Source organism: Pristis pectinata, chromosome 18 (genome assembly GCF_009764475.1).
Source record: "Pristis pectinata isolate sPriPec2 chromosome 18, sPriPec2.1.pri, whole genome shotgun sequence".
Taxonomy (NCBI): Eukaryota; Metazoa; Chordata; class Chondrichthyes; order Rhinopristiformes; family Pristidae; genus Pristis; species Pristis pectinata.
Window position 1 is genome coordinate 14,729,605 of NC_067422.1, and position 21,212 is coordinate 14,750,816.

The window sequence follows — 21,212 nt, forward strand, 5'->3', positions numbered from 1 at the left end:
TTACAAACAACAAGGTTTTGTGCATATCATTGACTTGTATGCCGTTTCAGGAACTCATATTCAACAGACAAATATGCTGGGGTTACAAGCTTGTTATTCAATGTTATATCTTGAGGAATATAACCTAGGATTTTGTTCTTTAAACAGTTCCGTTTTAAATAGCAACAAAATACTTGTAGGTGGCAGAATTGTAATGCTAGTGTTGGATTCTTTAAAAGCTCAATATGGTTCTTTGCATCACTAAAATCCCCACTTATTCCTGCTTCCTTATTTCCAAATGTGACATTTTATATTTATTTGTGTGACTTTATGTTGAATGTGATCTTCTGCGAAGGTGAATAGGTGCCTAAACAAGTGTCTTATCCTCTGAAGATACTTACTTAATCCAGCACACACTAAAAATAAGACAAAAGAATGTCCATCATTTGAAGGTTTCTACAATAGTTTAATCCTTTTATTTGTAAGCGATTATTTCACGTAATAATTTAATACAACTGAGTTTAGTACAATCCACCGCCATCCTTACTGATTAGATTGAACCAGCTGCTTATTAGATCTGAAGACACAAGAGACTGCAGATGCTGGAATCTGGAGCAACAATCTGCTGGAAGAACCCAGCGCGTCAAGCACGCATCTGTGGAGGAAAGGAATTGTCGATGTTCCAGGTTGAAATCCTGATGCATTGTTTTCTACCCAAAAGGTTGACAATTCCTTTCCTCCCACAGACGCTGCTCGACCCGCTGAGTCCTTCCAGCCGATTGTTTGTTCCCACTAGATCTGAAATTTTCAGTCGTTACTTTAGAAATCCGGAGAGGAATCCCTTGGCAAATCACAACCAGAATTGCATTTTGTTGCACTGGTAAATTTAATGCAGATGAGATGTTCAGAATTTTCCCATGCAAATAAAACCCATGAAGAGTTATTTTTATAATGCAGATATCAACAAAACAGAAAGGGCATTTTGCCAACGTGGTATTGTGAAACAGTTCCTTTTCTGTTTGTGAAAATGTTGTCTGCTTCTTTTGATTCACTGGTACATAGTTACATAGTACAATTATTCAATAGTTTTCCACATTGCTATATAATTTATAGTCATTCAAATCAATAGGTAATTTATTTTCTTCGTACAAAAATCAAGTATAGACTTATTGAAGGAAAGTGTTATTTGGGCTTAATGATGGAAAGGCCATTAGAACAGAACACTATGGTTGAAAATTAGTCTCCCCTATAAATAATTCCTTTTTTATTGATGATCTACTTAAATAATTATTTTATATATTTAACTTTTCTCTCAAAAAGGACATGGCCTCCAGGTGGTTGGCTCCACCATAAAGGTTGGTCAACCAACATCAGATGGAAAACCTTGTTCAATAAATCTGGAAGGTGAGTTGAAGTCATGCTAAAATTAAAATGTGGTGATTATTGAATACTTGATAACTTTATTTTTCTTGGCGTGTTTCAAGACCATATCAACCATTAAAGATGTAATGTGGTTACAGTAAGGTACTCCATTTAAACTAGGAGACATGGGAGAGATTTTAAATGTTAATCTCTTAGTTGATGTCAGTTTTAAGTGCAGTTCTCTCTATACTTTGGAAGGAATATCTCTAATCAGGAGATTGACCATAAATGTATGGTCTAAGGGTAACGATTTTTTATCTCATATACAAAGGCCCTTTGTAATTTATTATCAGCTTTCACTCCTTCAGAGATATCCTTATACTATCAAATTAGGATGTTTCTATGATCAAACAAAAATAGATTAGAGGGAAAAAATGTGCCATTCTATCAGTTTCACTATATTGTAACTCAGACATGGAAATATAGAAAATACTGGAATACTTAGTAGGTTAAGCAAAATCTTTACAGCATTGATGTTTCACATCAATAATCTGTTTTATTGCAGTACTTTGTTTTTATATGAAAATTCAGCATATGGCTAAACTCATTTTATAATGCTTTAAGGCAATTGTCATTATTCAGTTTACACAAAACAAATAATTACATAAGGGACATGTTTCTTTCTGGGCACCTGTTAAAATTGTTTTGTAAAACAATTTAACCAAAGACTAGAGACTTTCAAAGTCTGACGTGTTCATTATGTACTTAACATGGACAGAGAATTTTTAAATCATTTGCCCAAAATTTATTAAATAATAATCCATTCGTATCTATGACTCTAAAATGGTTGCTTTCCTTTCATTAACATGGTGCAGTTCAGGCTTCATTTACTTCTGTACTTTAAATTCTTTTGCTAATTTTCTTGCAGGTAACTTCTCCATTGGTAATAGTCTAAAAGAAACCAAGGTACAGAAGTGAAACACTTCAACATTTTACATTCTCGTCAAAGTTTCCCACAAAACAGGCATAAACAGAACCTGCTATAATTATGGGATTTGTTGCCAGTATCTGAAAAGATAAAAATCAATTATTGATTCAGGGGAGCTCCATCAGCACATCTGGAATCTAAAATATAAACAAATGTGAAGGAAAATTACTAAAATTAAGATGAAATTACAGCAGCTTTCTATTTAATTTGCAAGCTAATAAGATTTTACAATCCCATTGAATACTGAATGTCCTTGGGCTCATATAATTACTGCTTTTATTATAATATAGTTGTTAATGTGAAATAGTCAATATTGTTTTTGAAAAAGATCAAAAATGAAGAAAATGGTTTTAATATCTTGATTTTGGTGTTAAAATTCACTGCTACAAGTGATCATGGTAACATTTCATTACAAGTTGAAAAATCTCGTGGGGGGAAGGTAATGAGAATGTGGGGAATATAAAATGGGATTAGTGTAAGTGGGTGCTTATTGGCCAGAGCTGAGCCAGTGGATCCAAGGCCTGTTTCTATGCTCCATGACTCTGTGACATCATGCTAATGAAATTCAGCTGGGCCAGTGCATGTTTGTTTGGGTCCTTGCAGAGCCATTTAGAGGTTCCCAATCACCAAAATGAGTCAGCATCTGGAGAAACCCACATGGTCACAAGGAGAACATGAAGACTCCACACAGACAGCAGCAGAAATCAGGATTGAACCGGGAGCTGTGAGTTTGCAGCTTATTAGCTGTGCCACTGTGTCATCTCCAGTATTTAGCCATCAGCCATACTGGTTGCATAAGCTCTCTAATTGGTGTAGGTAGCATTGTTTCAATGTCCATTCAATGTTTTTTCTGTAGTCTTTAATTTGGAAATAAATTCATCATCACTTTGCCAGTTAGGAAATTTCTGAAAGCCTTTGAACCTAGGCTAATGCCTCAGGCATCATGCTAATTTGAAACATTCCTCATAACTCTCTGTTGATTTCAGTCTGACTCTATGGTTTTGTGCCATTTGTTCTCAGAGTGAGTCGACTGATAATATCTCCGGAATTGTTTATAGTTGTGAAATAATCTGGAACGTTATTTTTTCTCTATTTTATTTTGAAGATGCGTCTACTGTTTAGGTGTACATGTAGCAGCTAGGCACATTAATACAGCATTAAACCTCAGAAATGAATATTCGAGTCCATGATTTAGTGAGAGGTTTCCAGAAATCTAATGAAGTCAGATTTCCTGGCACTCACAGAATCGAGCTATTGATAAGACTATGAGCAATCACAAGGAACAGCTCCAACTTCTTCAGCAGCAGAGCCAGTAATAACAGTGACTTACTTCAATCATTCTGTCTCCACTCAGCTCCGTCATTACAGTCAATCCCTGCATTGTGATAACAAGCTTATTCTCACCTTCCAGCTTCGCCAAACCCTAAAAACCAAACAGGGTCTTGTAAACTCATCTCATCAATACAGTCAACCATCCATGAAGAATTTACCAAACCAATCATTAGTACTTTGATTAAATCATCCATGTATACCAACTAAACCTTGTCCTTTCCCTTTGTATCTTCTTCTAGTGCCTTTGCCTTTACTGGTGCTCCTGTGTGACTCTTGTGCCCACAGCATGGCTGGTGGGAATGGAGACTTACAGTGGAGAGGTCTGCTGATGGAGGGTGAACTCGTGCAGCTCTGGGCCTGAAGGGCCTGGCTTTAGATTGCATCCCCTTGGTATCATCCTCTACAGTCTAGCCTGGATGGCTGATACCCAACAGCAAGGACACTGGCATGATGCAGGCAGGAGGGTGGGTACCCTCTTCCTGAGCTTTGTGCTCTGTGAGGAAAATCCATGAGGAAAGCTGTCAGAGGGGTGGTTGCTGGGTTGCCGTGTTATCTTGTAACCCCTTTTTACATAGCTGTCAAGGCATCATTGGGTGGCTGCTGCTTGTGCTACAATGGAAGCTGTGACATCAACCACCAGATGGTACAAACCTGGTGCACAAACAGCATTAGCCACCACTTCCACTCTTGAAAGGATGGGCATTAAACAGTGCAAAGTCCTGAACCAAATTGGTGCGGGGCTCCATGCTCCCTTCTAAACCTGGGACGCTTTGCAATACACTCTTTGGAAAGGGATTACTGACTGTGTAGCTGGAGACTGTCATTTAATGTTAGGTGCCATCCCAATGCAATAATTGGCAATATTTTGTAAAGAATGAGGGTTCTTCCAGATGCCCTGGCCAAGATTAACCAACTGCACTAAAACAGATTATCTGGTCATTGCTGATACCAGGAGCTTGCTGTGTACATATTTGCAACCTGATTTCTTACAACAGTGGCTATGCTTCAAAAATAATTCATTAGCTTTGTTTCTGGATTCCTGAGGTCATTAAAAAGCAGTTTTGGAATGTAAAAATCTTGATTTTGGAATCCTGAGGCTATTTTTAATAGTATGTATAAAATATCAGCAGTGGGTCCAGCACCACACTACCCTCCCCTGCCCCCCGCACCACCAAAATATAAGATCCTTTAGTTTTTTTCCATTAAGCTTTGTATTAAGATAAATATTAAACGGAAATTTTGGTGCAGTAAAAGCCAATAGATCGCAGAGGTGATCATCAGAGTTTTTCAGTGTACATAACTTTGTGGAAGAGGTGTTATATGTCAAAGGATGGGATTACAGAGAGACCTGAAGCCCAAAACAAATGGGTCATGATTAATAAACTGATAAAACTCATGGAAGAATCTAAACCTGGAAATGTACCCAATCAAAAATAGATGAAAAAATTAGAGATAAAACCAGAAATATTGGTAAGGAAATAAACCACGGACTACTGGTCTGGATCTTGCCCTGGGAAACGGTCGATGATATACAACTGTCCACTCATTTATTAATGAGCTTCATGGAAACAAGCTGAATTTTGTTTTGGGAAATTTTATCTGTGGTTTTCTGCCTTTAATGGAAGATCAAGCCTCAGACATCAAGATAATGGGAAAGAACTGGGTTAATAGACTGAATGCTGTTTTTAGAAATTATTTTCTTAAAAAAGTGTGAGTGTTCTTACCTCAACTTTGTGCCCTGTGAAAGATACAAATTCACTCTTTTGTCCAATGGTGAAATTGTTTGTGGTAGCTCTGTTACCAAAGTGGTAAGTGCATTGAAAGGAGTCCCCATTCTGAACAAACTCAACAACGCTGCTTTTGTCTTTATATTTCTGAACGATATCATCTGAGAATCCTAACAAATAAAAACAAATGCACAAATAATTCAATAACTATCCATGGGAAAAGTCCCCTCAGATCTCCTGTTATTACTCAAGCAAAGGCCCAAATGGAGGATGTTCTCCACTGCAACATGGAAGGAGTTTGAACATTTTACTGTGACTCAGTACAAACACAAGAGTCATCATCTGTTTTCTCATGGAAGGTCAGACCCTTCAAAGCTGGGAAGGAGAGAGGCACTCCAGGTTCCTACTGGCTGAATTAAAAGGAAGTGTATTGGGTTGCAGACTATAGAAGTGACATTACTTGAAGTGGTTTACAAATGCAGAATATATTAACGTTGAAACAAACACAGTTTGTAGTATTAAAATTTGTGTCACTCTTGTGTGGTCACAATTATCGCTCCAAAATTTACAGCCCCTGTTCCTTTCAGAATTTAAAAGACAAGAAAATAAATATAAAAAGGAAGGGAATGTATGCACACAAACATCAGCAACCTTGCTGAAATTTACCATGAGTGACTTTACAGAAATATTTTGCTTTAATTGCACATAGAACTGAGCAAGTGCTGCACTTCAGACGTACAGGAAGACTAGAGTTAGCACTCTGACTGGAGAAACTTTTAATTTTCACAGTGTGCCACTTACATACACATTACTAAATATAAAGTCAAGCTGTTCAAATCAACAATAATCCAGTTTAAACCCTTTAAAAGGATTAATTCAACTCCATAATTCAATTACTTACTCCACTTCCATTATCAGGATATTCCTGGGGCTCTATAGCAAGGAAGAAAACAGTTTGTTATTTTCTTTGGAGAGGAGGAGGTACTGATAATTGGAGGTAATTATCTCAGAAAATAAAACCAAAGGGTTTCTGAACTAAAATTCCAATATGATGAAACCAGGATGTTTCTCTAAATGATCCATTTGAGAACTAAACATGAACTTGAGCACAACATGTTTTTGTTAACTCATTATCTTGCATTGTGGCACATTAATTGTATTAAAATATTGAAAATGAAATGCAGGATAAGAATGCTGATGTTTTGACTTAATTCTTAAATCCCTTCCCACCGATTAGTGTGCCATCTCATTTTGTTGCTTAATCCTCTGCAACTAAATCTAATTAATTTCTCTGCCATTGATTCCTTGAGTTTTTGGTTGGATAATCATCCACCTTCAGGACCTGACCCATTTTTTATGCAAAATGGACAACACGTTAGGGTTTTATTTTGTCTATTGTGTTCGCAATAGCATAAGGCTGTACTGTACTCCCGTTTGTTTGATTTGCTGTACTTCAGCTTTTTAGTCCTTTCCACATCAATAGACAAATTCTAATTTCTTGTTACAACTCTCCCCAGTTAGTAGCTACAGCAAAGTTTCCCTGAATGTTTGCAGAAGGAAAATAGATGGAATATTATACTGTGATTCACCATTAAGGAGTTTCACGCAATATGTAGAGCACACAAGGATGATTGCGTGAAAATGCAGGGCCCAGATACAAGGTCCTGCACTTTTCCAAACCCTTTCTGAAGGGGGGCTTTTTTAAGAAGCTGTATAATTGGAGAGAGAAACCAACTAGCACTGATCAGAGAGCAGCATTGTCTTTGAATGAGGTAATTGATGGAGAAAAGTGGGGGAATAAGGTTTTTTTTTTGGAAAGAGCATAGTTTCATCAGTATTTCATTTTGTAAACTATAGCACCAAACAACACCAGTGCATGAGACAAAATCTGGAAGGGATTATGGAAAATGTTATGGTGGTTGGCAAATTAAGAGGCACGTTAATTAACGTTGAAACAAACACAGTTTGTAGTATTAAAATTTGTGTCACAATGCAAGATAATGAGTTAACAAAAACATGTTGTGCTCAAGTTCACGTTTAGTTCTCAAGTGGATCATTTAGAGAAACACCCTGGTTTCATCATATTGGAATTTTAGTTCAGCAACCCTTTGGTTTTATTTTCTGAGATAATTACCTCCAATTATCAGTACCCTGTGCAAACAACATACATTTTTCAATTACCCTGCCTAAAAGCAGCACCGTCCACAAATCAATATTTCACGTGGCAACTATCTGTATAAATCTGAAATCTATGCTCAAAGTAATTATTGTCCTATAGAATTTTATCAAACACTCCTTCTTGCTTCAACTCCAGTATAAAGTCCTAATGCAGCAACTCGCAATGAAAATCAGATGGAAGAAAATATAAAGTACAACACAGATCATCAAATTAAATAAGTGAGCTGTCATCAACTCTCTATTTAACACCTAAGTATAAACTGGTTTGAACCACTTCATTGCCTATTGCAGTAATTGATTTATATCCCTTACAAATGCATTTAAACACAGTTTAAGATGAATTTCAGTTTAAACTTACCTAGAGCTTTCAAGAGTTGTTCAAAGTTTTCCAGACTCTCCAATTCATACTTTCCAGTGAAGGCCATTTGGAATTTTTGTTGCTGTGAAGTTGTTAAGAATTGATTCCAGCGAATCTTGGCAGCACTTCAGAATTAGATTTTGTAAAATGAATGAGTAACTATTCGATGGTAATGTTAACAAGGATGTACTACCATACTTAGCAAGCAGCATCTATCTGCAAATAAGATTGTAATTTTCTGTTTGCGTAGGATTACCTGTGGTTGCCCAGGGGACAGGCAATGGAAAACCAACACAGCTGAGACTTGTTTTTGAATAAAAGTAATGAAAAAGACGGCACCATTTACAATGTGGCCTATAATTATATTTTCTCATTGATTATATATCATCTGAAACATTAGACTTGAGAAGTAAAATTAGGCAATATTCAGAGTTAGTTACCTAAGACTAAAAGGTACTAATAAGTTCTTAGCTGATGATATTAAATGTAATTGATACTTCACTGTGGTTTCTTTATCACAACACTTTTAAGATTAGATTTTTCATACATTATTTTAATATGGGTAAAATAAATATCTATGGCTTCATCTATGAAATATGGAACTTATTACACTCACTGGAAAATCTAAAATGATATGAAACTACTTTCTGTAGGTAAACTAACATCATGTGCCACCAGCCAAATTAACAAAATAATGTCACGTTGTGCCACACATTTTGAATCCAATGCACGTCTGAAGCTATTCCCCATTGATAAGAAAAATGGAAGTGTCACAGTCCTCAAAGAAATTACTATTCCAAATATTCCAGTGATTATACAAATGCACTATTTATATTTGCATTGTACTAGATGAAACCATAATAATTGTTTAGAATAATAGCTCATTTTCTTGAGTGTGAACAGCAATCATTGTAAAGTCGATTGATTATTTATTTTCACTTGGCGTGTTTGTTTTCACAGCACACTAACGTACTCAATGATGCAACATATGTCAGTTATCATGATTCCTGCCTTACAGTTTAGAATAAAGCAGCTTAAAGTATTTGAGATAAGTATGCCAATGAGAGTTCCACTGTGTAATTCCAGGCTTTATGAGCTCATGGAATGTGATATGGTTTGCTCGGAGGATCCTGAGATGGAGTGATGAATGATGGAATTCTAAGCTTCATTATTGGTTTTACTATGGCCCTCCTAACCTGCTTTAAGTGAGATGAATCATGAACTTGAAAGTAATGTTTACTTACATAACAGATGGGTTTCACAAGTATTTGCAAAGCCTTTAAATAGTTTGCAAACAGAAAGCCCCAGGAAAACATTTAAAACTTCCATAAAATCCAAATCCAAAGTTGACATCTTTGGTTTAATAAAAAATATGACCAGAACGTTAAGATAAATTTTAATGCTCAATAGGCTGGGTTTTGGGAAGAAACTAAAGTACTGTGGCCCACACTGAGTGCTTAGGTTGCTTTTGAAGTGCCAATTTCTGGTACAAAAATCACAGAAACACGAAGTCCATCCTACATACTAAAGGGGTAACAATTTTTGAATCAGGTGTGCATCATTAGGAACCTGGAGTATCACTTAAGTGAAACTTGAAATGAGTTCTTAAACAGGCAGCTTTATTTTCTCATTGAATACACGACAGCATTTGAATTGCATGACTCAGTAACAGGTTCCAATTGATTTCTGTCAGTGAGCAAGGGGTTCTCTGCTGTGACTTTGTTTGAAACACTAAACAAAATGGTACAAAGAGCTGGGCAGCTGGAAAAATTGCATCAGAAATTCTAAACTGCAAATTGGTGCCAGCATTCTCTTTGCAGTACTGAAAACTTGCTTAGGTTTTTGCAGTTACGGTTTGAGGAGAGTGGGATTTCATCATGAAAGGGAGCCAAATGGAACAGTTCAAAATAATTTAAAACTAAGAGAACAAAAGACCCAACCCTCCAAGTCAACAATTCCCCATGAGGACTCAGGATGATGGGCTTCACACTCCCTCAGTATTTTTATTCTGATATCATGCTTGGGGAAGACAGACAAAAGGATGCTGCCTTTTTTTTAGTAAAGATCGACTACCCACGATTTCCATGATTAATAAATGGCCCACAAAATCATTCTCCTAGAAAGTCCATTAGAAACAAGGAAATAGTTGGGCGAAAAGAAACTGATCCTCTTAGTTCACCCTGATCCAATGGTGTTAGAGTTGTTTTAACAGTAATAGAGTATGGCAAACTATCTCCATCAATAGTATGGAAGGGACACATAGGCAACAAGAGAGAACTGTGGAACTGTCCCTAGTTTAAAAAAAAATCCCAGTAGTGAAAACTAGCATGGGCCTGCACTGTCACATATCGATTTGTTTAACTTAAACATTTTGGTTGGAATAGGCATGATGGGTCAAATGGCCTCCTTCTATGGCACTAAGTTCCATGAAACCACCTGAAGCCCAATGAATCTGACCAAATGCCCTAGCAGCTAAAAATCTTGACCCTAGTGTTGCTGCTATTCAACATTACATAGTTACATTGCATGAAGCAACCTTTGATTTAAAGGAAACCATAGATCCAAAATCATCAACTCTGCCCAAACATTCTACACTCACCATACTTTACATCTCTAATCTAGTTTGGACTAGATTAATTCTAATTTGCACTAGCATGCAAATTAATGTTTCAGGAAGGAGCTTGTTCTATTAACCAAACAGTCTCTCAGTCACTGAAATATTATTTCTACCAATTAATTTTAAACCCACCTCCATCCCCAACAAACCCCACCCCTCCACCTCACCTACTAAACCAGAGCAGGGCCCTACGGTTCCCATGATTCTCTTTAATTAGATAATCATTAAGAAACATGGCATTTTTGATGTTCTCAGTAAAGAAATCCAAAACACAACAGACTGCAAATGCTGCAATCTGTAGCAAAAAACAAAGCACTGAAAGAACTCAGTGGGTCGAGCAGCATCTGTGGAGGGAAAGGAATTGTCAATTTTTTGGGTCGAAATCCTGCATCAGAACTGAGAGTGAAGAAGGAAGGAAGATGGTATAAGGAGGATAGGGGGAGGGATGAGACAGGCCGGTAGGTGATAGGTGGACTGAGGAAGAGCAAGGTATGATGGGCAGATATAGGTGAGAGAGTGGAGGGGTGGAGTTGGGAGACAGAGGCAGGTGGGCGATAGGTGGATGCAGACAAGGGAGAAAGGGGGCAGGTGGAGCCAGGAGGGGGGAGGAAAGGTGACGGTGGAGACAGAGGCTGGAGGGCGATGTGCTTGGACACAAAGGTTACAAGTTCTAGAATCTGATGAGAAGGTGATGATGGGAACCATTCAAGGGCAGATGGAACAAGATGGGGGGGGGGGGTGGGGGAAGGGATCCGGTGGGTGAAGTTTGCGGGGAGTCGGTGGATGGAACCAGGATGGAGAGTGGGATGAAAATGGGTGATGAGGGAGGGGGGGGAGAGGGGAAATATGGGAGTGGGAACAAAATTGGGAGAACTAGGAATGGATCAGAAGGAGAGAGAGAGGGGAATACGGGGAACACGAGTTCCCTGGAATTGGAAAATTCAATGTTCATACTGTTAGGTTGTAGACTATCCAGACGGAAGATGAGGTTGTTCTTCTAGTTTGTGTTCAGCAGTGAAGAAGGCCAAGGACGGACAGGGAATGGGAAGGGGAATTCAAATGGCATGCAACAGGGAGCTCTGGGTGGTCACTGCAGACTGAGTGCGGGTGCTCTGCAAACTGGTCGCCTAGTCCACAATTGGGCTCATCATTGAAGAGGAAGAGGCCACATCAGGAGCACCGAGTGCAGTAGGCGAGGTACACGTGAATCTACCTCACCTAGAGGAGCTGTTTAGGTCCCTGAATGTTGGTGAGGGAGATGGTGTAGGAACAAGTGTTGCACCTCCTATGGTTGCTGGGATCAGGAAGGGGTGGGTGGGAGGGATGAGCGGACCAGGGAGTCGTTGTCCCTGCGGAAGGCGGAAAGGGGTGTGGAGGGGAAAATGTGACTGGTCGTGGGATCCCGGTGCAGCTGCTGGAAATGATGAAGGATGGTGTACTGGAGGCTAGTAGGGTGAAAGGTGAGGTCGAAGGGAACTCTAGCTCTAGAGGGAAGTGAGGTGCTCCTGGGGGCAGCGCGCGCTGGGACTGATGTTTTGACCATGCAGGAAGGATCTGACTGGGAGGGCCCCTCTCACCGCCAGCCAAGCGAGGTCTTGGTGCTTGTTGGTGAGTTCTGGCGATGCGGCATTGTGCCAGATGGTCTGGACAGTCTGCTCAGGGAACCACCCCACAGTATCCATCGAGTCCTTCTCCTGCAGTGTCTGCAGGATGTTCTGTGCTGACCACTGCCTGATGGACTTGTGGTCAAAGGTGTTGGTCTGGAAGAACTTTTCCACAAAGGACAGATAGTGCGATAACATCCACCTGACTGGGACGTTGTGTGGCAATGGGGCCAGGCCCATCCTTCGCAACACCAGGGACAGGTAGAACCTTGGCATGTAGTGACACTTGGTGCCCACGTACTTTGGTTCCACACACAGCCTGATGCAGCCACAGACGAAGGTGGTCATCAGGATGAGGGTGACATTGGGGACACTTTTGCCCCCATTTTTTTAATCAAAATAAACTTTATTCATAATAAAAGAAAATATATACAATAATAAAACAGTTCAAACCTTTACATTCGTGTACAGTTCCATTCTTAGTGTTACTTTTTTTTATATATAAAAAGCACAGCACCAGTGCCACACGCGTGGCTCCCTGGGGTGATACCCCAATCCCATATTTACAATATTTGCCCCCATTGTCCAGGGACTTGTGCAAAGTCAGAAAGCAAGCATTTAATCTCTTCACACCCATTCAGACTCTGTATGGTTGGAATTGTACATCTATTCCACTCAGGGTGACCACTGGTAACATAGACAAGTGGTGCCACTCATATTGAAAATAAACAAATTCATATTTTGATTGGATTTATTAGCAATAGAATCCTGACATTTACAATGATGGAGCCAACAATGGCAATGAAGGAAGTTATATTGTAGTGTTAATATCAAATCTGCATACATGCCACATCACCAACTGAAATCCAGAAATGAATTTATGCAAATTCATTACAATGTTGCTTCTTACTGCGAATGAATGCAAATGGACTTCACATGCAAATTAATTTGGCTTCGCAATAACTAGATTCTAGGTTATTCAGTACTAACTAACTTCTAACAGGATGGAGACAAAGATTAAATCTTTGATGAATTTTCCAATAAATAGCAATTTTAGCAAAAATGACAAGATTCTGATAAGCTGACAAATTTTAGAAGTAACCCCCATTTTTTAAACTCGGGGGATTTGAATGAAAAGAAATCTACAAAGCCACTTAAAATGTTTTGAAATCCACCAATAAAAATAAGGTTTCACTTCCCTGAAATTGAGTCCACACCCTGCCCTGGAGGGATAAACCTGATTTAAGTCAAGCCAGGCTTAATTTGAGCCTGAAGATGTAGGGCATAGGTTGAAAAAAATATCAACCCTCGTGGATGCACAAAGGCTGTTAGAAAAGCAACTGGCTGAAATCATGTAATTTGTAGACAGAAAGTGCTCTTAACTGGGCACCCAGCTACCTGTCAGCACCTTACCATTGGGAAACTCTCTTACACAAATACACTCCAGATTTTCTCCCCATATGAAATCGCATACTCATTCATTACAAATAAATTTCATTTTATCTGAAACCTATTCCAAAATGCAATGGAGTATTGTAAACAAAGGGCATTTTGTTCTATGAATATTGATGTTAACTGAACTGCCCAAAAGCATTGTAATTCAATCTGGTTAATCATTACTCAATAAATCCTTCACTAAACAGAAACCCATTTAATGTACGTGATTAAGTCAAATGTAATTGATTACATGCATAAGCATGGTTTGTTCCCCAACCTTAAAAAGGACCTATTAACACATCATGGAGATTTAGAGATGTTCACTGCTTATGAACAGAGTCAGTTTTAGACGGTGACATTTTATTCTGCATTTTTAATGTTCTAACATTTTGTGCATAGTTGCCTTCTTAATCTGTTCTGGTGTTAATTCCCATGAGGTCTATCCCAAATCAGTGGCACAGTACTTCAGGACACAAGTACTGCTGCTCCTCTTGGGTTACAAGGAAACAAAATAATTTTGAAGTTTAACACGTTGGCCTTGGCTGCTGCCTCCAGAGGGTGCTGCCGAGTGGGGAAGGCACCATTGCTATTCACTCAGTCCTTCAGTTACAATGGCAAATCAGGCCCTGATAACACCAATGGTACACAATCTGTATGTGCTTAAGAGGATTCTGCCAGCACAGAAGATGTTCTTCTCCTACAATATAGAATTTGTGTTGGCCAGAGGAGGAGGAACAAAAATGGCCAGGAACAGACTAACCGACCTCAAAAACTAAATCTATGCCTTTATTGAAAAATATACACTTACAGAAATGTACAGGACATTAGATATTAAAAAATGAATTTCAGAAAAATTTATTCTTCAAAACAATGAAGTCAAGTGATGAAGGCAGACTCAGCAGCTCTATTACTGAAGCCAAATGCTACCAGCCTTTGTGTTGAACGACTGTATTGAAAACTTGAACTCCCAGAGTTTTGGAGAAGAATGTAAAGGAGCACTTGACCTGTCATAATGCTATGGAACGACCCTAAGGACTAAAAGTAAGATTTCCAGAGATCTGTAGCTCCCAAGCCATGTTGATTTTGGGGACTACCCACTGTCAAATCAATATTCGTTTCCTTTGGATGTTTGGCATGTTATCACAAACACTGATGCAAAATCAATAATTCCACTCATTATTTCCTCACTTCAACTTCAAGATCACAGTCTGTAGTTCAAGGGCTCCATGTTACTCCAGCCCATTTCTTTTGAAAATGATGCTGATTTTAATATGTTGCTTTATACTCCCCTTGGGTAGCTCTTTGTGACTGGTGCTCACTTGCTGGGATCTTCTTTTTATTTAATATATTTTCCTTTAGTTTAACGTTATTCTTTATAGTTGGGGTTTTTAAGCATGCTGCACCTTGTAAACTGGTTCGGTACCCTGATAAATTCATTTGAAGAACTCCCAATAATCTACTTTTTTTTATTACCCATTAATAGATTACCTGTTTGGTCATTGACAATCTGTCTCATCATACAGGAATCAGCCCTTCCCAAATATAGATTCCTGTAGCTCTTCCTCGTTTTTCTCTTTCATAATATTATTTATTTAATAGTAATATGATTGAGATCAATTTTGAAGAGCTTTAGGCTGTCAATTAAGTGTGGTTCATTACTCATTGCCAAATCCAATATGGCCACTCTCCCCTCCTGCTTCTGAAACATATTGTTGCAAAAAAAACTAATATAAACTAGTCTGTTTATCCCAATTTGATATGAAAATTAAATGCTTCACTGAAACCTTTACACTATAGTTGCTGAACTGCTGCACTCGCACGTTCTACCAGTTCATGGTCGCTACTGGGGTGCCCAAATACAACTCACACTAGTCCCAAATTCTTTTCTGTTTCTTAATTCTGTCTATAAAGTCTCCACTTCTTGTGTCTCAGGAGGCCCTTAGGATTTAATTCCACTCTAGCTTTACAGCTTGAGGTCACTGAGGCCAGTGAGCAATAAGACTCCTTCCCTTCCACTTTGTGTTTTTTCACTTCAACACTGAGGCGATTTCATCAATTTAACTCCTCTCCCCCTTACACTTTTCCTCAATCTTATCTGTACACCTTATAACCGGGATATTTCTTACCTCATCCCAGACATGTTACAGTAATAGCTTCTATTACCATAGCTTCCAATTTGAATGTATGCCTTCAAGCCATTAACATTTTATTCTTTTACTCTGTGCAAGGTACATTTATTTCAGTATTTCTTGCCACAATGTTGTATCTTCCCTCCAACAAATTTCCTGCAGGAGTGGAGCTAATCTTCAATAACTAATGGGGAGCTGTTCTACATACAGAGTGTACACTCCAGAACCAAGGTCAACTAGCCCCTGTAGTTGAATTGTAGTACGCAGACAACATTTGTGTTGATAGACATTTAAAGGCCAAGTACCAATCCATCATCAAAATCTCCACTGAAGCATGCCTTACACTGAACATCTGCCAGTGCAACACACACTACCAAACTGCCCCCACTGCGCAACATTGCCCTCTGACAATAATGATTCATGGCAAGACCCCAGAAAATGTAGACCACTTCCCATACCTCAGGAGCCACCTCTCAGTGACGACAGACATTGATGATGAAATTCACTCCCGCTTTCAATGCGCCAGTAATCTTTTAAGGAAAAGACGTCACACCTGGTATAAAATTCATGGTCTACTGGGCAGCAGAGGTCCTTTCCCTTTAATTGGCTTCTGAGATCTGAACCACCTACAGCAGGAATCCCACCGCACAGGAAAAATACCACCAACACTATTTTCACAAAATCCTCCAAATTCACTGGAAGGATAAGTGAATTAACATCAGAATCTTCTCCCAGCCAACATTCTCAGTATTGAAGCCCCAGTTACACTCAGTTGGCTCCAGTGGGCAGGCCACTTTGTTCACATGCCAAACACTAGACCTCTGTTCCAAGATCTGTCCGGGAAAAAAAAATTCAAGGACGTATTCAAAACCTTCTTGGTCCCAATTCCTGGGAATTAGTCTCCAGGGTTAATTCAATCTTAATTTTCCCTTTACCTATAGTAACCAAAGACAACAGGTCTTTCTAAATATGTATCTATCTTGGTCCCAACAGTTCAGGTAGACCTGCTGCAATGGTCAATTTCCTTCTGTCCCAGTATTCTACGAGATGGAAACTCTCTTCTACACCACATATACAACTTTGGTTGCTCATAAGTATTCTAAGTGTGTGCAACCTGGCTAATAATCCAGAGATGATAACTTCAGGGATCCTGTTATTTAAATTTAGCTCTAATCACTCTCAAACAGGACAGCACATTGCATCTTTCCTCGAAAAAATTTCCTGAAAGAGTAGAGCTAATCTTCAAGAATAATATGGAGGTGTTCCACATACAGTGACTACACTCCAGAGCCAGGGTCAAACCTTTCAAACCATTTAGAAGTGTTCCTCACCTCAGCATCAGGAGGCAACACATAATGTGGGATTCCTTCTTAGACCCACTTAAAAAAAGATTCTAATTGGTCCCACAAAATATCAAATCCCTTACAAATCACATTACATTTCCTCCCTGCTTTGGCAGCCTCCTGCTCCGAGCTGCCAGAGCAGAATTCTGGTTGCCCCCCCCAATAGTCTCCTTCCTCTTCTTCAAAAGGAGAGACTACATTGTGCCTCTAGGATTGAACACATTTCTGAATATAGACATTCTCTCTTTCACTTGGGTTTTAACTACTATACAGCATGAAAGTAGACTGGGTTGACACTAAAATACAAGCATAACCTACATTTTGCATTAACAGCTTACGTGACGGTTGATTATGATCTCCAAAGTTTGGGACTCTAGCTTTACTTCAAAGATCGGTTGGTAGCACATGTAAGCCTGCAATTCAAGGAGGAAACTACAAGACGATGCAAGAGAGAAAATGTTAACATTAGATTTAGCTAATTGTACAGCAATTTTTAGGATCAATATAGTTTTGTGGTAAAGAAATAGTGTTTGACATATCCCCTGGAGTTTGAGGGTGAAACTGGAAGGAAAGCCAAGGAGGAATCAGTAAAGCGAATATGAAGTTTCAGAAGACATTTAAAATGATAACACAACAGGTGGTTACCATCAGTCCCATGATCCCTGGTCTGGTGTAAAATATTAACACAGACAGGATTGTTTAAAAAGAGTGAAAATGGTAGGAATAAATGGATTATTTAAGGATGGGAACATGTTGTAGAAATGACTCCAACTCTTCACTATCTAGTCCAATGACTTGGATCAGGAAATTGAGTGAAAAACCAGTTTCAGATTTGTTGATCAGTGGGATCTCTTCTGTGGAAGGTATGACTGTACAAAAGGGACGGGTTACATCTGAACTGGAGGGGGACCAATATTCTTGCAGGCCAGATTGCTAGAGCCATTTGGGAGGGTTTAAACTAGTTTGGCAGAGGGATGGGAGCCCAAGTGATAGGTCAGAGGTTGGTGCATTAAGTTTACGAGTAGATGTAGTGTGTAGAAAGACTGAGAGGAAGGAAAGGCAGTTGAAAGGGCAAAATTGCAGTCAGTTGGATGGGCTGAAGTATGTCTAATGTGAGAAGCGTCAGGAACAAGGGTGATGAACTTGGAGCATGGGTAAGTACGTGGAACTATGACGTTGTGGCCATTATAGACACTTGGCTATCACAAGGACAGGAATGGCTGCTGGATATTCTGGGGGTTAGATGTTTCAAAAGGGACAGGGACAGAGGTTAAAGAGGTGGCAGAGTGGCTTTGCTGATCAGGGACAGTGTCACAGCTGTAGAAAGGGAGGATGTCCTGGTGGGATTGTCTACTGAGTCAGTGTGGGTGGAAGTCAGAAACAGGAAGGGAGCGATCACTCTATTGGGAATATTCGACATACTTTCCCCACCCCCGCCCCCCAATAGCAGCAGAGACATTGAGGAACAGATGGAAGGTGGATTTTGGAGAGATGCAAAAATAACAGCAATTTCAACTTCCCTAATATTGATTGGCACCTCTTTAGTATAAAGGGGATGGATGGGGTGGAGTTTGTTAGGTGTGTCCAGGAAGGATTCCTAACACAGTATGTGGACAGGCCGGCTAGAGGAGAGGCCATTCTGGACCTGGTACTGGGCAATGAGCCTGATCAGATTTCAGATCTCTCAGTGGGAGAGCATTTTGGAAACAGTGACCATAACTCCTTGACCTTTACTAGAGCCTTGGAGAGGGATAGGAGCAGACGATATGGGAAAGTATTTAACTGGGGGAGGGGGAATTATGATGCTATTAGGTAGGAACTTGGGAGTGTAACTTGGGAGCAGATGTTCTTGGGGAAGTGCACAACAGAAATGTGGAGATTGTTAAGGGAGTGCTTGCATGGGGTTCTGGATAGGTTTGTCCCATTGAGGCAGGGCAAGGATGGTAGAGTGAAGGAACCATCTTTGACAAGAGACATAGAATATCTTGTCAAGAGGAAGAAAGAAGCTTACCTAAGGTTTAGAAAGCAAGGATCAGACAGGGCTCTTGAGAGTTACAAGGTAGCCAGGTGGAAGCTGAAGAATGGACTTAGGAGAGCTAGAAGCGGGCATGAGAAGGCCTTGGCAAGAAGGATCAAGGAAAACCCCAAGTTTTCTGCATGTATGTGAAGGAGGATGACTAGAATGAGGGTAGGACTGATCAGGGATAAAAGAGGAAACGTGTGCCTGGAGTTGGAAGAGGTGGGGGAAGTCCTTAATGAATACTTTGCTTCAGTATTCACCAGTGAGAGAAACCTCGACATTTGTGAGGATGGCGTAAAAGAGGCTGATAGACTAGGGCATGTTGATGCAAGGAAAGAGGATGTGCTGGAATTTTTGAAAAACATTAGGATAGGTAAGTCACTGGGGCCAGGCGGGATGTGTCCAAGGTTATTACGGGAAGTGAGAAGAGATTGCTGCGCCTTTGGCAATGATCTTTGCATCCTCACTGGCCACGATCTTTGCATCCTCATTGGCCACAGTACTGTCAGATGATTGGAGGGTGGCAAACATTGTTCCTTTGTTCATCGAAGTCAGAGGGTGGTTGTAGATGGATCATATTCTGACTGGAGGTTGGTGACCAGTGGTGTTCCACAGGGATCTGTTCTGGGATCCCTGCTCTTTGTGATTTTTATAAATGATTTGAATGAGGACATCGAAGGGTGGATCAATAAGTTTGCAGATGACATGAAGGTTGGTGGTGTTGTGGATAGTGTAGAAGGTTGCTGTAGGTTACAACAGGACATTGATAGGATTGAGAGCTGGACTGAGAAGTGGCAGACAGAATTCAACCCAGAAAAGTGTGAAGTGATACACTTTGGAAGATTGAATTTGAAGGCAGAATACAAGGTTAATGGCAGGATTCTTAGCAGTGTGGAGGAACAGAGGGATCTTGGGGTCCACGTCCATAGATCCCTCAAGGTTGCCACACAGGTCGATAGGGTTGTTAAGAAGGTATATGGAGTGTTGGCCTTCATTAGTTGGGGTACTGAGTTCAAGAGCCACGAGGTAACGTTGCAGCCCTGTAAAACTCTGGTTAGACCACAGTTCTGGCCACCTCATTATAGGAAGGATGTGGAAATTTTATAGGGTGCAGAAGAGATTTACCAGGATGCTGCCTAGATTGGAGAGCATGCCTTATGAGGATAGGCTGAGTGAGCTCGGGCTTTTCTCTTTGGACTGAAGGAGGATGCGAGATGACTTGATAGAGGTGTACAAGATGATAAGAAGCATAGATCAAGTGTACAGTCAGAGACTTTTTCCCCAGGGAAAAAATAGCTAATATGAGGGGGCATAATTTTAAGGTGATTGGAGGAAGGTATGTTGGGGGGGGGGGGGGGGGCAGGGTTGGTGGTGGAGGTCAGGGCAAGTTTTTTTTATATACACAGAGAGTGGTGGGTGCGTGGAACACATTGCCGGCAGAGGTGGTGGAAGCAGATACATGAGGGACATTTAAGAGATTCCTAGATAGGCACATGAATGATAGAGGAATGGAGGGTTATGTGGGAGGGAAGGGTTAGATAGATGTTAGAACAGGATAAGATATCGGCACAACATCGTGGGCCAAAGGGCCTGTACTGTGCTGTAATGTTCTATGGTGATTATTTAAAAGTTAGGTGGGAAGGCAAGCTTTAAAGACCACCTGGAGAAGCCACAAAGCATATTGATCATTTAAATGATTGGGCAAAATAATGCAGGGAGTATAATGAGTAAACGTATTCACCCACAGGAAGGGCATTTTCTTTAGAGATAAACAAAGGATAAAAGTAGCGATTCAGATGGAATTCAGGATGTAATTGAGGCATAAAAGATGAACATGCAGGTACAATAAGCACATGGTATGTTAGCTTTTATTGCAAGGGGATTGTGATACAGGAATAAGGAAGTCTTCCTTTAATTATATGGGGCTGTGGCAGGATCATGTCTACAGCACAGTTAATCTCCCTGCAAAAAGACTTCACCAGATAGGCACTGCCATAAGGAGAGATCAAGTGGAGCAAGGGTTATATTTTCTGGAGTTCAGAACAGTCCTTAACATTGAAAGATGCTTAGATGCCATTTCCCCCTAATTGGAGACTCGTGAACCAACAAATTGGCCATTTAGCACCAAGATAGAGAGA

The 21,212-nt window shown here is 39.9% G+C and overlaps 1 protein-coding gene across 1 annotated transcript; it reads right to left on the minus strand.

Moving 5' to 3' along the window:
* Positions 1-644: 644 nt before the first annotated feature.
* LOC127579952 (fatty acid-binding protein 1, liver-like) lies at positions 645-8,241 on the minus strand. The gene is made up of 4 exons (XM_052033036.1): positions 7,925-8,241; positions 5,386-5,558; positions 3,660-3,752; positions 645-2,292 (listed from the first exon to the last, which is right to left on the minus strand). The coding sequence occupies exons 1-4, from the start codon at positions 7,989-7,991 to the stop codon at positions 2,242-2,244; spliced, it is 384 nt and encodes a 127-aa protein (XP_051888996.1). The 5' UTR covers positions 7,992-8,241; the 3' UTR covers positions 645-2,241.
* Between the last annotated feature and the right edge of the window lie 12,971 nt (positions 8,242-21,212).

Coding starts and splice junctions, on each gene's coding strand:
- LOC127579952 (XM_052033036.1), bottom strand. CDS start 7,991: ATGGCCTTCACTGGAAAGTATGAATTGGAGAGTCTGGAAAACTTTGAA. Junction 3,753..5,385: donor TCACAGGGCACAAAGTTGAG/GTAAGAACACTC, acceptor TTTGGTTTTTAG/GGTTTGGCGAAGCTGGAAGG. Junction 2,293..3,659: donor GTGGAGACAGAATGATTGAA/GTAAGTCACTGT, acceptor GGTTTCTTTTAG/ACTATTACCAATGGAGAAGT.